General features: G+C 48.0%; 1 protein-coding gene across 1 annotated transcript in view; it reads left to right on the top strand.

The window, feature by feature from the left end:
• The window catches only part of crb2a (crumbs cell polarity complex component 2a), a 40,096-nt gene extending 28,719 nt beyond the window's left edge, over nt 1-11,377 (top strand). Inside the window, exons 4-13 of the mRNA XM_065017257.1 lie at nt 1,860-1,999; nt 2,723-2,893; nt 3,047-3,160; nt 3,838-4,806; nt 5,280-5,869; nt 6,352-6,517; nt 6,824-7,694; nt 8,021-8,134; nt 10,383-10,509; nt 10,802-11,377. Of these exons, the coding sequence (XP_064873329.1) occupies nt 1,860-1,999; nt 2,723-2,893; nt 3,047-3,160; nt 3,838-4,806; nt 5,280-5,869; nt 6,352-6,517; nt 6,824-7,694; nt 8,021-8,134; nt 10,383-10,509; nt 10,802-11,023 (3,484 nt within the window). The 3' untranslated portion in view covers nt 11,024-11,377. The remainder of the gene's footprint in view (nt 1-1,859; nt 2,000-2,722; nt 2,894-3,046; nt 3,161-3,837; nt 4,807-5,279; nt 5,870-6,351; nt 6,518-6,823; nt 7,695-8,020; nt 8,135-10,382; nt 10,510-10,801) is intronic.
• The last annotated feature ends 2,526 nt before the right edge of the window (nt 11,378-13,903 follow it).

The raw sequence follows: 13,903 nt of genomic DNA, 5'->3' as shown, positions 1-13,903 counted from the left end.
AGTGTCTTACCATGTGTATGTGTGTGTAGTGTGTCTTACCATGTGTATGTGTGTGTAGAGTGTCTTACCATGTGTATGTGTGTGTAGTGTGTCTTACCATGTGCATGTGTGTAGAGTGTGTCTTACCATGTCTATGTGTGTGTATGTGTAGAGTGTCTTACCATGTGTATGTGTGTGTAGTGTGTCGTACCATGTGTATGTGTGTGTAGAGTGTCTTACCATGTGTATGTGTGTGTAGTGTGTCTTACCATGTATATGTGTGTGTGTAGAGTGTCTTATCATGTGTGTGTGTAGTGTGTCTTACCATGTGTATGTGTGTGTAGAGTGTGTCTTACCATGTGTATGTGTGTGTAGAGTGTGTCTTACCATGTCTATGTGTATGTGTGTGTAGTGTGTCTTACCATGTGTATGTGTGTGTAGAGTGTGTGTTACCATGTGTATGTGTGTGTAGAGTGTGTCTTACCATGTGTATGTGTGTGTAGAGTGTGTCTTACCATGTGTATGTGTGTGTAGAGTGTGTCTTACCATGTCTATGTGTATGTGTGTGTGTAGTGTGTCTTACCATGTGTATGTGTGTGTAGAGTGTGTCTTACCATGTGTATGTGTGTGTAGAGTGTGTCTTACCATGTCTATGTGTGTGTAGAGTGTCTTATTATGTGTATGTGTGTGTAGAGTGTGTCTTACCATGAGTATGTGTGTGTAGAGTGTGTCTTACCATGAGTATGTGTGTGTAGTGTGTCTTACCATGTGTATGTGTGTAGAGTGTGTCTTACCATGTGTATGTGTGTGTAGATTGTGTCTTACCATGTGTATGTGTGTGTAGTGTGTCTTACCATGTGTATGTGTGTGTAGAGTGTGTCTTACCATGTGTATGTGTGTAGAGTGTCTTATCATGTGTGTGTGTGTGTGTAGAGTGTGTCTTACCATGTGTATGTGTGTAGTGTGTCTTACCATGTGTATGTGTGTAGAGTGTGTCTTACCATGTGTATGTGTGTAGAGTGTCTTATCATGTGTGTGTGTGTGTGTGTAGAGTGTGTCTTACCATGTGTATGTGTGTAGAGTGTGTCTTACCATGTGTATGTGTGTGTAGAGTGTGTCTTACCATGTGTATGTGTGTGTAGAGTGTCTTACCATGTGTATGTGTGTAGAGTGTGTCTTACCATGTGTATGTGTGTGTAGAGTGTGTTTTACCATGTGTATGTGTGTAGAGTGTGTCTTACCATGTGTATGTGTGTGTAGATTGTGTCTTACCATGTGTATGTGTGTGTAGTGTGTCTTACCATGTGTATGTGTGTGTAGAGTGTGTCTTACCATGTGTATGTGTGTAGAGTGTCTTATCATGTGTGTGTGTGTGTGTAGAGTGTGTCTTACCATGTGTATGTGTGTAGTGTGTCTTACCATGTGTATGTGTGTAGAGTGTGTCTTACCATGTGTATGTGTGTAGAGTGTCTTATCATGTGTGTGTGTGTGTGTGTAGAGTGTGTCTTACCATGTGTATGTGTGTAGAGTGTGTCTTACCATGTGTATGTGTGTGTAGAGTGTGTCTTACCATGTGTATGTGTGTGTAGAGTGTCTTACCATGTGTATGTGTGTAGAGTGTGTCTTACCATGTGTATGTGTGTGTAGAGTGTGTTTTACCATGTGTATGTGTGTAGAGTGTGTCTTACCATGAGTATGTGTGTAGAGTGTGTCTTACCATGTGTATGTGTGTGTAGAGTGTGTTTTACCATGTGTATGTGTGTGAGCTTTATCTCAATCATCCATCTGTTACATTTTTTGCATTAATCTGTATTTGGCCTATTTGCTTTGTTGAATGTCAATGTAGCAATTGCAACTGACCCAGACTTCCTTTCCTACAGCTATGAGTGTGACTGTGAGGACACAGGCTTCCTGGGTGACCACTGTGAGGAGGACATCCCTGAGTGTGCGTCTGACCCGTGTCAGCACGGCGCCACCTGCCTGGAGGGAGTCAAAGAGTATACCTGTCTCTGCTGGCCTGGTATGGGCACCTTACCATTGCCCACCACATTTGCAGAAATGTTGTCAAACAGGGTTAAAAAGACAAACACTAAACTGATATGGTGCTGCGGTTGTCCATGTCTGGAGTAGGTACAGTAGTTCATGTCTGGAGTAGGTATAGCTGTCCATGTCTGGAGTAGGTACAGTTGTCCATGTCTGGAGTAGGTACAGCTGTCCATGTCTGGAGTAGGTACAGCTGTCCATGTCTGGAGTAGGTATAGCTGTCCATGTCTGGAGTAGGTACAGTTGTCCATGTCTGGAGTAGGTACAGTTGTCCATGTCTGGAGTAGGTACAGCTGTCCATGTCTGGAGTAGGAACAGTTGTTCATGTCTGGAGTAGGTACAGTTGTTCATGTCTGGAGTAGGTACAGCTGTCCATGTCTGGAGTAGGTACAGCTGTCCATGTCTGGAGTAGGAACAGTTGTTCATGTCTGGAGTAGGTACAGCTGTCCATGTCTGGAGTAGGTACAGCTGTCCATGTCTGGAGTAGGAACAGTTGTTCATGTCTGGAGTAGGTGCAGTTGTTCATGTCTGGAGTAGGTACAGTTGTTCATGTCTGGAGTAGGTGCAGTTGTTCATGCTGTCAGACGACTGGAGAGTGAAAGAGGGTGGTGTCATAATGGTCTACTAGTAGTGCAGTTTGTTTAGGCTTTGAGTGAACAGTACTACATACAGTTTATTTCCATGTCATTGGTTATCCTAGGTTATGAGGGGGAGAACTGTGAGATGGACATTGATGAGTGTGCTGAGCAGCCATGTGAAAACGACGGCGAGTGTTTCGAGCGTTCCGACACATCCCACTGGGAGATGGACTGGGAGTTCAGGTTCGCCGACGCTGCCGGATACCTGTGCCAATGTCCACCCGGGTTCGCAGGTGAGACGCAGTCCAATGAAAGGAGAGGGGTTTTGCTAACATTGAACGTTGCACAGGAGCAAATTTAAGGTTGGTTACTTTTTTGAATTGTTTTGGCCATTTCACACAGACAGAGAATAAGGTTGTTGGTGTTGTTTCTTTGTCTCTTTCCAGGAGAGAACTGTTCCGTGAACATTGATGAGTGTGAGTCTGAACCCTGCCAGAATAGAGGCTCTTGTGAGGATCAGGTGAATGGCTACACCTGTTTATGTCCAGAAGGATTTATGGGTAAGGTTTTCAAAAACTCTGTATACTTATGTACATCATTACGTCAGGACAGTATTATCGACACTGACTGTACAAAACATTAGGAACACCTGCTCTTTCCATGACACAGCTTTCTCCTGGACTCACCTGGTCAGTCTATGATCCCTTATTTGATGTCACTTGTTAAATCCACTTCAGTCAGTGTAGATAAAGGGGAGGAGACAGGTTAAAGGAGGATTTTAAAACCTTGAGACAATTCAGAAATGGATTGTGTATGTGTAACATTCAGAGGGTGAATGAGCAAGACAAAAGATTGAACTGCCTTTGAACGGGGTATGTTACTAGGTGCCAGGCACACCTTTTTTTGTGAAGAACTGTAACGCTACTGGGTTTTCTCATGCTCAACAGTTTCCAATTGTCCACCACCCAAAGGACACAACTGTGGGAAGCATTGGAGTCAACATGAGCCAACATACCTGTGAAATGCTTTCAACACCATCCATGCCCAACGAATTGAGGTTGATCTGAGGGCAAAAGAGGGGGACTCAATATTAGGAAGGTGTTCATAATGTTTTGTACACTCAGTGTATATCCTTGTGCTGTTTTTATCATATCAGAAGAATGGACTGATCTGTAGATTCAATTCTAGGTAGATAGATCTTCAAAAGTCTGACTGAAATAGTGCATTGCATTTTCAGGGGAAATTTGCGAAATCAACATTGATGAGTGCGAGAGCCAGCCATGTCTGAATGGTGCATGGTGCGAGGACGGCGTGGCCAGCTACATCTGCCACTGTCCTGAGGCTGAGCCTGACAAGCTGCCCTGGGGTGGCCACCACTGCGGCATCCAGCTCCTGGGCTGTGTGGATCAAGAATGCCAGAATGGCGCCACCTGCCACCCGTGGCTGGAAGAGGAAGAGCATGGCCACACCTGTCTCTGCCCCCACGGCTTCTACGGTGAGCTCTGCTCCACACCCACCACCTTCTCATTCTCCAGTCCGGGCTTCGTCCTTATCATGGTCACCCTGGAAGTGGAAGAGAGGAGGAGACGGAGGCATGCCGAGCACCACCACCACGGGAAGGGAGTCCGGTTACGCTTTCGCACCACCTTGCCCGACATGGTGCTCTTCTACCGTGGCGATGCTGACAGCCACCTCTTGCTGGAGATTGTGGGTGGAGGTCTTCGCGCCAAGGCCTTCTCGGAGGATGCCGAGCTGGAGGTTGCATTCTCTGGGCTGGTCAGTGATGGAGACTGGCACGACGCTGACGTGTACGTGAACGAAGAGGAAGGGCTGGTTTTTAACCTGAAAGGTCCAGGATGCGACAGCGAAGGGTGCACGGTGAAGGATGGTGGTCCCAACGGGCCACACTTCGTTCCCTCTGAGGCGTTCGGTCACGTCTACGTGGGCGGTGCCCCCGGAGAGTTGCTGGAGCACACGAAGAGTGGCCACGGGTTTGTGGGGTGTGTGGAGGACCTGCTGATCGACTTCAAGGACATCCTGCCCCAGAACCTTCCAGAGGAGCAGGCCAATGAGATGGAGCTAGGCTGTAGCAAGACAGAGTGGTGCGAACCTGACCCCTGCTCCGGGCAAGGCCACTGTGTGGACCTGTGGATCAGCCACCGCTGCGACTGCTACCGGCCCTACCACGGTCACAGCTGCGCCGATGGTAAGCAACATTTACCTTCCAACAATGTATCTGATAATACAGTCTTCTGAGAAAGACATACATTTAGAAAATTCCATCCAGACCGTTTTCTAATTAACCTCATTTGCAATTCCAAGAGCACTAGCTCACTTCATCAAAGTACTTTTTCTAAGATATTTGTCTTCACTTTTTGATTAGTAATTTGCCCTAAGGTTTGGTTACAATTTATTTGGATTGCCCGGATAGTCCAACGGTAGATGCTTTACAGATGGTCATACTATCAACAAACTATCTGTTGACAACCAACTGCTTGCTAAGGTTAAGGTTAGGATTAGGATAAGGGTTTAGGGCTAGGGTTAGTAGATAGTTAGTTCAAATGTTACTGACTATCCAAATAAAGTGTTACCTAAAGTCTTTCTATGGCCAGGCCAGGTACACATGGTTTATTCCTCTGGTTTAAGTTTGTATTTATTTCCTTTTATCTGTTCTGACAGAGTTCCCCTCCTGGACATACAGCCATGAGGAAACCTTGAGCTACAGTGCCTATGACATTGGCACTGATCACGGCGCCAACTTCAGCGTCTCCTTCTTCCTGCGGTCTCTGAAGCCCGATGGCCTGCTCTTCCAGCTGAGGCGACCTGGAGAGGACGGAGAAGAGGGCGAGGCCTACTTTAATGTTTTCCTGGGCATGGGGAGAGTCCTGGTCAGCTCCGTCCCCGAAAGCCACCCACTGACGGCACCCATTGTCGTGACCACCGGCAAAAAGCAACTTCTACACGTCGAGGTCCAGTATGGACGGGTGTTCTTCCAGCACGCCGGCCTGCGCTACGGAATAGGTGAGGTTCCCGAGGTGGAGGTGCACAGTGGGGACCTGGCCTACGTAGGTGGTCTCCCCAGGGAGGGGGAAAACTCTGAGGCCTGGGGGGGACACTTCAAGGGCTGCCTGCAGGATCTGCGTCTGGACGGAGCGCATCTGGACGTGGATGCATGGAACAGCACACTAAATAACTCAGAGGGAGAGGTCTACTTCCCCGCCGATGCTGAGAATGTAGAGCCGGGCTGTATTAGCGACAACTCCTGCCAGGTAGGACTGACTACACTCATACCAGGACTACACTCATACCAGGACTACACTCATAGGACTACACTCATACCAGGACTACACTCATACCAGGACTACACTCATACCAGGACCCCTATTGTAATAATGTGTAATAATATTGTATTAACCAGAAGCGGGCCATGGTATAAGACAACTGACACATTACTATTATTTATTGAACTGTTGGTTAAGGGCTTGTAAGTAAGCATTTCACGGTAAGGTGTCTACACCTGTTGTATTCTGCGCATGTGACAAATACAATTTGATTTTATCAACAGAGGGAAGTACTACAGACATGAGGGGTAGGAAGTAAATGTGACATGTCAACTGTATCAAAATTCTGATTATCTTGAAATAGAAGGACATTGTCAGTAATGAATGAGGACAAACTCAGTGACTTGTGACTGGACTAAAATTGACTAAATGTTGTTTAAATGTTCACCGAATGTTCTTTTGGTCTGAAGCCGGAGCCATGCCAGAACGGAGGAGACTGCACCATCACGTGGAATGGCTTTGCATGTTCTTGTCCTGTGGCTTTCACTGGGAAGACCTGCGAGACGCGCGTGTGGTGTGTCAGTGACCCGTGTGTCAATGGTGGACATTGTGTGGACCTGACTGATGGATATGAGTGTGAGGAAATATTAAACTAATTCTCAGCTTGAAGAAAATCACTCAAGTCTTGCAAAACTACTTAGTGTTTCTTCACCATTGCTTTCTTTCAAAAGCATTGCCATTTTAATTTACTTTAGTGTATAGCTGTCATTTACATTTACATTTACATTTAAGTCATTTAGCAGACGCTCTTATCCAGAGCGACTTACAAATTCATTGCATGAATGAGAGAAATCCCCACACACAAAATGCATACTAGATAGCTTTAATAAAACAAAAAAGTGGTGTTTTTATCTGAAGTCTTACCCACTTGTTGACCCTCAGGTGTGACCAACGCTACCTTCGAGAACAACCCGGTGCAGTACAGTGCAGAGGGTTCCTTGGGCTCGTCTCTGACCCACGTGTACCTGGAGCTCCGTACCCGCTCAGAGAACGCCGTGCTGCTCCGTGCCTCCCACGGGGCCGAGCTCCTACTGGTGGGACTGCTGGACTCCTCTATCCGTGTCGAGATCCACGGTGGAAACAGTGTGGAGGTGCTGACCTTCTCCGGTGTGCGACACGTGGCCGACGGCGGATGGCACCGGGTGAGCATTTCCATGGCTGACCCTGATAGTGAGGCGTCACACTGGGTCATCACCGTGGATGGCATCACTGATGCCAGCAGCACCCCAGAGGAGGCAGGTGCCCTGCACTTCCTCAACGAGGAAGGGGCGGAGGTCGCTATCGCCGAGAGCTTCACAGGCTGCCTGGGCGCCGTAAGGGTCAGCGGGGTCTATCTGCCATTTGTGGATGACCTACACCCGCCACAGTCTGCCCACTTCCACAGAAAGAGCGACGAGGAGATTCGTATGGGCTGTATGAGTGAGGATGTATGCCATTCGGACCCCTGTCAGAACGGCGCCATGTGCAAGGATCTCTTTAACAAGTTTGACTGTGTTTGCAAGCCAGGTTGGGAGGGAGAAAATTGCGAGGTGGACACGGACGAGTGTGCGTCTGGGCCCTGCGTCCACGGCACCTGCATGGATGAGTTGGCAGGTTTCGAGTGCGTGTGCAACCCGGGGTTTGGGGGCGTTTCTTGCGATGAGGACCTGAATGAGTGTGAGGAACATGGCTGTGAGAACGGGGGCTCCTGCATGGACCGGGTGAACAGCTACACCTGCGAGTGCACAGACGACTACACCGGCCCACTCTGCCAGTGAGTAGACTTTCTGTTAACGCCAACCAATTAGTGTCACAGTAAGTGACAGGGATCATTGTCATGTGGAACAACAGATTCTCACATTATTTTTTATCTAGCTAGCACATATGTGTTTTACACAAGGTTTATATGGAGTTTCTCAAACTATCAGATCAAATACAGAAATATATTAAAGTGACAAAGGGATATTCTAAATATAAGTTGCACGATTATATACTTTTGATATTTATTTATACACCTATTTATGGAAATTGGATAGTTTTGAAGATAAAACAGGCTTTGAGTCGCCATTGTGAAGGTGTAATTCTGTACATCACCAACAGGTGGAATTATCCCCCACTGACATGCGAAGAGGATGTTCAGTGTGAAAACGGGATCTGCCATGACGGACTGTGGGGGGCCAATTGTACCTGTGTGCCCGGTTTTGCAGGGGAGAGGTAAGTTCCCAAACTCCTTTCAATAGTGTGGGACAAAAATGGATGACATGCACAACATAATACAGCTGTTAACAAATCAGGCATTCCAGGGTACCACCCCAAACTGCTTGGGATGATAGGGATGGATACCAGAATATATACACTACCGTTCAAAAGTTTGGGGTCACTTGAAATGTCCTTGTTTTTGAAAGAAAAGCACATTTTTGGTCCATCAAAATAACATCAAATTGATCAGAAATACAGTGTAGACATTGTTAATGTTGTAAATGGCAGATTTTTTTATGGAATATCTCCATAGGCGTACAGAGGCCCATTATCAGCAACCATCACTCCTGTGTTCCAATGGCACGTTGTGTTAGCTAATCCAAGTTTATAATTTTAAAAGGCTAATTAATCATTAGAAACCCTTTTGCAATTATGTTAGCGCAGCTGAAAACTGTTGTGGAGATTAAAGAAGCAATAAAACTGGCCTTCTGTAGACTAGTTGAGTATCTGGAGCCATCAGCATTTGTGGGTTCGATTACAGGTTCAAAATGGCAAGAAACAAAGAGCTTTCTTCTGAAACTCTTTTGAGTCCTCTTGCTCAGTAGTCCTCTTGCTCAGTTGTGCACCGGGGCCACCCACTCTGTCTATTCTGGTTAGAGCCCATTTGCGCTGTTCTGTGAAGGGAGTAGTACACAGCGCTGTACGAGATCTTCAGTTTCTTGGCAATTTTTTGCATGGAATAGCCTTCATTTCTCAGAACTTGAATAGACTGACGAGTTTCAGAACAAAGTTCTTTGTTTCTGGCCATTTTGAGCCTGTCAAATCCAAATATATTTTACATTTAAGATTCTTCAAAGTAGCCACTCTTTCCCTTGATGACCACTTTGCACACTCTTGGCATTCTTTCAACCAGCTTCATGAGGTAGTCACCTGGAATGCATTTCAATTAACAAGTGTGCCTTGTTAATTTGTGGAATTTCTTTCCTTCTTCATGTGTTTGAGCCAATCAGTTGTATTGTGACAAGGTAGGTGTGGTATACAGAATATAACCCTATTTGGTAAAAGACTAAGTCCATATTATGGCAAGAACAGCTCAAATAAGCAAAGAGAAACGACAGTCCATCAGTACTCCGATCCAGAACATTTCAAGTTTCTTCAAGTTCAGTCGCAAAAAGTATCAAGCGCTATGATGAAACTGGCTCTCATGAGGACCGCCACAAGAAAGACAGATCCACAGTTACCTCTGCCTCAGAGGATAAGTTCATTAGAGTTAACTTCACCTCTGATTGCACCCCAAATAAATGCTTCACAGAGTTCAAGTAACAGACACATCTCAACATTAACTGTTCAGAGGAGACTGTATGAATCAGGCCTTCATGGTCAAATTGTTGCAAAAGAAACCACTACTAAAGGACACCAGTAAGAATTAGAGACTTGCTTGGGCCAAAAAACATGAGCAATGGACATTAGACCGGTGTAAATCTGTCCTTTGGTCTGATGAGTCCAAATGTGAGATTTTTGGTTCCAACCACCGTGTCTTTGTGAGACGCAGAGTAGATGAACAGATGATCTCCGCATGTGTGGTTCCCACCGTTAAGCATGGAGGAGGAGGTGTGGTGGAGCTTTGGTAGTGACACTGTCACTGATTTATTTAGAATTCAAAGCACACTTAACCAGCATGGCAACCGCAGCATTACGCCATCCCATCTAGTTTGCGCTTAGTGGGACTATCACTTGTTTTCAACAGGACAATGACCCAACACACCTCCAGGTGGTGTAAGGCCTATTTGACCAAGAAGGAGTGCTGCATCAGATGACCTGGCCTCCACAATCACCCGACCTCAACCCAATTCAGATGGTTTGGGCTGAGTTGGACCACAGAGTGAAGGAAAAGCAGTCAACAAGTGCTCAGCGTATGTGGGAACTCCTTCAAGACTGTTGAAAAAGCATTCCAGGTGAAGCTGGTTGAGAGAATGCCAAGAGAGTGCAAAGCTGTCATCAAGGCAAAGGGTGGCTACTTTGAAGAATCTCAGATATAAAATATATTTTGATTTGTTTAACACTTTTTTGGTTACTACGTGATTCCATGTGTTATTTCAGTTTTGATGTCTTCACTATTATTCTACAATGTAGAAAATAGTACAAATAAAGAAAAACTCTTGAATGAGTAGGTGTGTCCAAACTTTTGACTGGTACTGTATATCTCACATGATGCTTGCTCTGGTCTAGACTTTAAATATCCTTACTGTGTTATTCTCCTCAGGTGTGAAACGGAGATAGATGAGTGTGAGTCGAACCCCTGTCAGAATGGTGGATCGTGTATCGATCGAGTCAACAGGTTCTGGTGTGTTTGCCTGCCTGGCTACAGCGGTCTGTTCTGCGATACAAGCGTAAGAAACTCTTGACTTCTTCATTCTCCTTCTCCTCGAAGTAATTTGCATTCATCATCTATAATAAATTATTTACTGATTAGTAAGTATTTATAAGTATGTAATCTTTACAATGCATGAGCCTTAATAACATTTATAAATGTTTTATGGTATTTATAATGGTTTATTCTTTAAAATTATTATGACGTGTAATAAAAATGTTTTGCATTAAGTCATTTTAGAATTAGCCACAGTCATTTACTCATCACTGACATTTCTCCCTTGGTTCCTTGATTGTTTTCCCGCCTTGCAGAAACAGCCCCAGAAAGAGAGGGTGCCGTGGCTGGTGATAGCCATCCCCCTGGTGTGCCTCTGTGTCCTGCTGGCTGTCATTGGCATCACCTTCATGGTGCTCACCGCCCGCAAGAAACGCCAGTCAGAGGGCGCCTACAGCCCCAGCACTCAGGAGGTGGCCGGGGCGCGTCTGGAGATGGACAGCATGCTCAAGGTTCCCCCAGAGGAGCGGCTCATCTGATCGAGTCATAAAAGCTGATCCGAGAACTGTGCTCGGAACATGTTGCTATGCAGCGTAACACAAAAAGCTGCAAAAGCAGATCTGAGAGCACCGCACTGCTGGCAGGTGCGCGAGACTCACTTGAGACAATAGACTCTGTATAGTCAGTCTAGCTGGCTGGAAGGAGATACAGGGGGAGAAGAGAAGATCTGCTGCCCCCTGCTGGACGGATGGGCATGTTACTGACCCAGTGGTGCCGTGTAATTGTGTTTTGATGGACTGATCTAATGTGTGAGTGGTTTTGAGGATCTTGGGGAGGGAATGGAGGTTAAAGGAGTGAGGGTTGGCAGAGAACTGACAGTTGGAGGAGTGGGAGTGGGCAGTGGGGGCTAGTTGGTAGAGAACTGACAGTGGGGGTGAGCAGTGGGGGTTGGTTGGTAGAGAACTGACAGTTGGAGGAGTGGGGGTGGGCAGTGGGGGTTGGTTGGTAGAGAACTGACAGTTGGAGGAGTGGGGGTGGGCAGTGGGGGTAGGTTGGTAAAGAACTGACAGTTGGAGGAGTGGAGGTGGGCAGTGGGGGTAGGTTGGTAAAGAACTGACAGTTGGAGGAGTGGAGGTGGGCAGTGGGGTTGGTTGGTAGAGAACTGACAGTTGGAGGAGTGGAGGTGGGCAGTGGGGGTTGGTTGGTAGAGAACTGACAGTTGGAGGAGTGGAGGTGGGCAGTGGGAGTTGGTTGGTAGAGAACTGACAGTTGGAGGAGTGGAGGTGGGCAGTGGGGTTGGTTGGTAGAGAACTGACAGTTGGAGGAGTGGAGGTGGGCAGTGGGGTTGGTTGGTAGAGAACTGACAGTTGGAGGAGTGGAGGTGGGCAGTGGGGGTTGGTTGGTAGAGAACTGACAGTTGGAGGAGTGGAGGTGGGCAGTGGGGTTGGTTGGTAGAGAACTGACAGTTGGAGGAGTGGAGGTGGGCAGTGGGGGTTGGTTGGTAGAGAACTGACAGTTGGAGGAGTGGAGGTGGGCAGTGGGGGTAGGTTGGTAGAGAACTGACAGTTGGAGGAGTGGAGGTGGGCAGTGGGGTAGGTTGGTAGAGAACTGACAGTTGGAGGAGTGGGGGTGGGCAGTGGGGGTTGGTTGGTAGAGAACTGACAGTTGGAGGAGTGGAGGTGGGCAGTGGGGGTTGGTTGGTAGAGAACTGACAGTTGGAGGAGTGGAGGTGGGCAGTGGGGTTGGTTGGTAGAGAACTGACAGTTGGAGGAGTGGAGGTGGGCAGTGGGGGTTGGTTGGTAGAGAACTGACAGTTGGAGGAGTGGAGGTGGGCAGTGGGGTTGGTTGGTAGAGAACTGACAGTTGGAGGAGTGGAGGTGGGTAGTGGGGGTTGGTTGGTAGAGAACTGACAGTTGGAGGAGTGGAGGTGGGCAGTGGGGTTGGTTGGTAGAAACTGACAGTTGGAGGAGTGGAGGTGGGCAGTATGGGTTGGTTGGTAGAGAACTGACAGTTGGAGGAGTGGAGGTGGGCAGTGGGGGTTGGTTGGTAGAGAACTGACAGTTGGAGGAGTGGAGGTGGGCAGTGGGGGTTGGTTGGTAGAGAACTGACAGTTGGAGGAGTGGAGGTGGGTAGTGGGGGTTGGTTGGTAGAGAACTGACAGTTGGAGGAGTGGGGGTGGGCAGTGGGGTTGGTTGGTAGAGAACTGACAGTTGGAGGAGTGGAGGTGGGTAGTGGGGGTTGGTTGGTAGAGAACTGACAGTTGGAGGAGTGGAGGTGGGCAGTGGGGGTTGGTTGGTAGAGAACTGACAGTTGGAGGAGTGGAGGTGGGCAGTATGGGTTGGTTGGTAGAGAACTGACAGTTGGAGGAGTGGAGGTGGGCAGTGGGGGTTGGTTGGTAGAGAACTGACAGTTGGAGGAGTGGAGGTGGGCAGTGGGGGTTGGTTGGTAGAGAACTGACAGTTGGAGGAGTGGAGGTGGGCAGTGGGGGTTGATTGGTAGAGAACTGACAGTTGGAGGAGTGGAGGTGGGCAGTGGGGGTTGGTTGGTAGAGAACTGACAGTTGGAGGAGTGGAGGTGGGCAGTGGGGGTTGGTTGGTAGAGAACTGACAGTTGGAGGAGTGGAGGTGGGCAGTGGGGTTGGTTGGTAGAGAACTGACAGTTGGAGGAGTGGAGGTGGGCAGTGGGGTTGGTTGGTAGAGAACTGACAGTTGGAGGAGTGGAGGTGGGTAGTGGGGGTTGGTTGGTAGAGAACTGACAGTTGGAGGAGTGGAGGTGGGCAGTGGGGGTTGGTTGGTAGAGAACTGACAGTTGGAGGAGTGGAGGTGGGCAGTATGGGTTGGTTGGTAGAGAACTGACAGTTGGAGGAGTGGAGGTGGGCAGTGGGGTTGGTTGGTAGAGAACTGACAGTTGGAGGAGTGGAGGTGGGCAGTGGGGGTTGGTTGGTAGAGAACTGACAGTTGGAGGAGTGGAGGTGGGTAGTGGGGGTTGGTTGGTAGAGAACTGACAGTTGGAGGAGTGGGGGTGGGTAGTGGGGTTGGTTGGTAGAGAACTGACAGTTGGAGGAGTGGAGGTGGGTAGTGGGGTTGGTTGGTAGAGAACTGACAGTTGGAGGAGTGGAGGTGGGCAGTGGGGGTTGGTTGGTAGAGAACTGACAGTTGGAGGAGTGGAGGTGGGCAGTATGGGTTGGTTGGTAGAGAACTGACAGTTGGAGGAGTGGAGGTGGGCAGTGGGGTTGGTTGGTAGAGAACTGACAGTTGGAGGAGTGGAGGTGGGCAGTGGGGGTTGGTTGGTAGAGAACTGACAGTTGGAGGAGTGGAGGTGGGCAGTGGGGTTGATTGGTAGAGAACTGACAGTTGGAGGAGTGGAGGTGGGCAGTGGGGGTTGGTTGGTAGAGAACTGACAGTTGGAGGAGTGGAGGT

Source organism: Oncorhynchus nerka, linkage group LG4 (genome assembly GCF_034236695.1).
Source record: "Oncorhynchus nerka isolate Pitt River linkage group LG4, Oner_Uvic_2.0, whole genome shotgun sequence".
NCBI classification, from domain to species: domain Eukaryota; kingdom Metazoa; phylum Chordata; class Actinopteri; order Salmoniformes; family Salmonidae; genus Oncorhynchus; species Oncorhynchus nerka.
The sequence above is the reverse complement of the archived record's forward strand: the minus strand, read 5'-3'. Positions and strand labels throughout refer to the sequence as shown.